Raw genomic sequence first — 1,200 nt, forward strand, 5'->3', positions numbered from 1 at the left:
ACGAGCATGGTGAGGATGCGGAGGAGGAGGAGGAGGAGGATTCAGTTGTGGCTCCACTCGGACAGGCAGTGCGCCTCATCGACGCACGCGAAACCGAGAGCCGGGAGCGCGGCGCGGCCGCACTGCACGCAAGTCGCGCCCGCGGCGCCGATGCCAGAGGCGGCGGCGGCGGCCTGCGCGGCGGCGCCGGCGGCGCCGCAGCGGCACCCCGCGACGGGGGGCAGCGAGCGGAGAAAGTGCTGGAAGGAGGCGTCCGCGAGCCGCTCCTGGTTGCGAGCTTCCTCTGGTTACTCTCGACGGACTGAGTACTCAGCGACTGGGGGGCACACGCGCGAGCCGCAGACCGGAGCGACGAAGAGGAGGCGCGAGGCCGCGGCGCCGCAAGCGTCGCGGCATCGCAGCGCGGCGTAGGTCGCGCGCCGCTCGTGCGGCTGCTGCTCCGAGGAGAGGAGCACGCCTCTCAGCGCGGGCGGCAGCGACGCCATCTGGTCGGCGATGAGGGCGAGGAGCGGAGACACGACGAGGGCGACCTGCGTCGAGAGCAGGCCGGCGGTGTTTCTTTTTCCAGGGCCGGGCGGGTGTCTCTGTTTTCGACGGCCGGGCTGCTGTTTCTGTTTTCGACGGCCCACCTGCGTCGAGAGCAGCGCGGGCAGCTGGTAGCAGAGCGACTTGCCGGCGCCGGTTGGGAGGACCAGGAGCGTCGACTGGCGCGCGAGGACGCGGCGTATGGCGCGCTGCTGCCCCCGCCGGAACCCCTCCATCCCGAAGCCGCAGCGAAGCAGCGAGAGCAGGAGCGGTGCCGGCGCCTCCACCGCCCACGACCCTGCCGCCGCCTCCGCCTCCTCCGCTGCTGCCGCCGCCTCTGCCTCGCCCGCTGCTGCCTCCGCCTCTGCCTCCGCCTCCGCGCTCGCCCGCCCCCCGCTGTGCCACGACGCCGCCGTCGCCGCCTGCAGCGCGGCCGCGGCTCGTCCCGATCTCGGGCCAATCTCGTGTCGATCTCGGGCCAATCTCGTGTCGATCTCGGGCCAATCTCGTGTCGATCTCGGGCCAATCTCGTGTCGATCTCGGGCCAATCTCGCGTCTCGCCGCACTCTCGCCGCACTCTCGCCGCGATCTCGCCGCGATCTCGCCGCGATCTCGCCGCGATCTCGCCACGATCTCGCCGCGATCTCGCCGCACTCTCGCCGCAGCGCAGCGTGC

The 1,200-nt window shown here is 72.6% G+C and overlaps 1 protein-coding gene across 1 annotated transcript in view; it reads right to left on the reverse strand.

Moving 5' to 3' along the window:
- Positions 1 to 1,200, reverse strand: part of EMIHUDRAFT_119362 (hypothetical protein) — a gene marked incomplete at both ends in the record, with an annotated part of 8,220 nt that overhangs the window by 1,557 nt on the left and 5,463 nt on the right. The window contains 2 exons of the mRNA XM_005767843.1: positions 345 to 530; positions 630 to 947. Of these exons, the coding sequence (XP_005767900.1) occupies positions 345 to 530; positions 630 to 947 (504 nt within the window). The remainder of the gene's footprint in view (positions 1 to 344; positions 531 to 629; positions 948 to 1,200) is intronic.

The sequence above is a fragment of the Emiliania huxleyi genome (assembly GCF_000372725.1).
Source record: "Emiliania huxleyi CCMP1516 unplaced genomic scaffold EMIHUscaffold_478, whole genome shotgun sequence".
Classification (NCBI taxonomy): domain Eukaryota; phylum Haptophyta; order Isochrysidales; family Noelaerhabdaceae; genus Emiliania; species Emiliania huxleyi.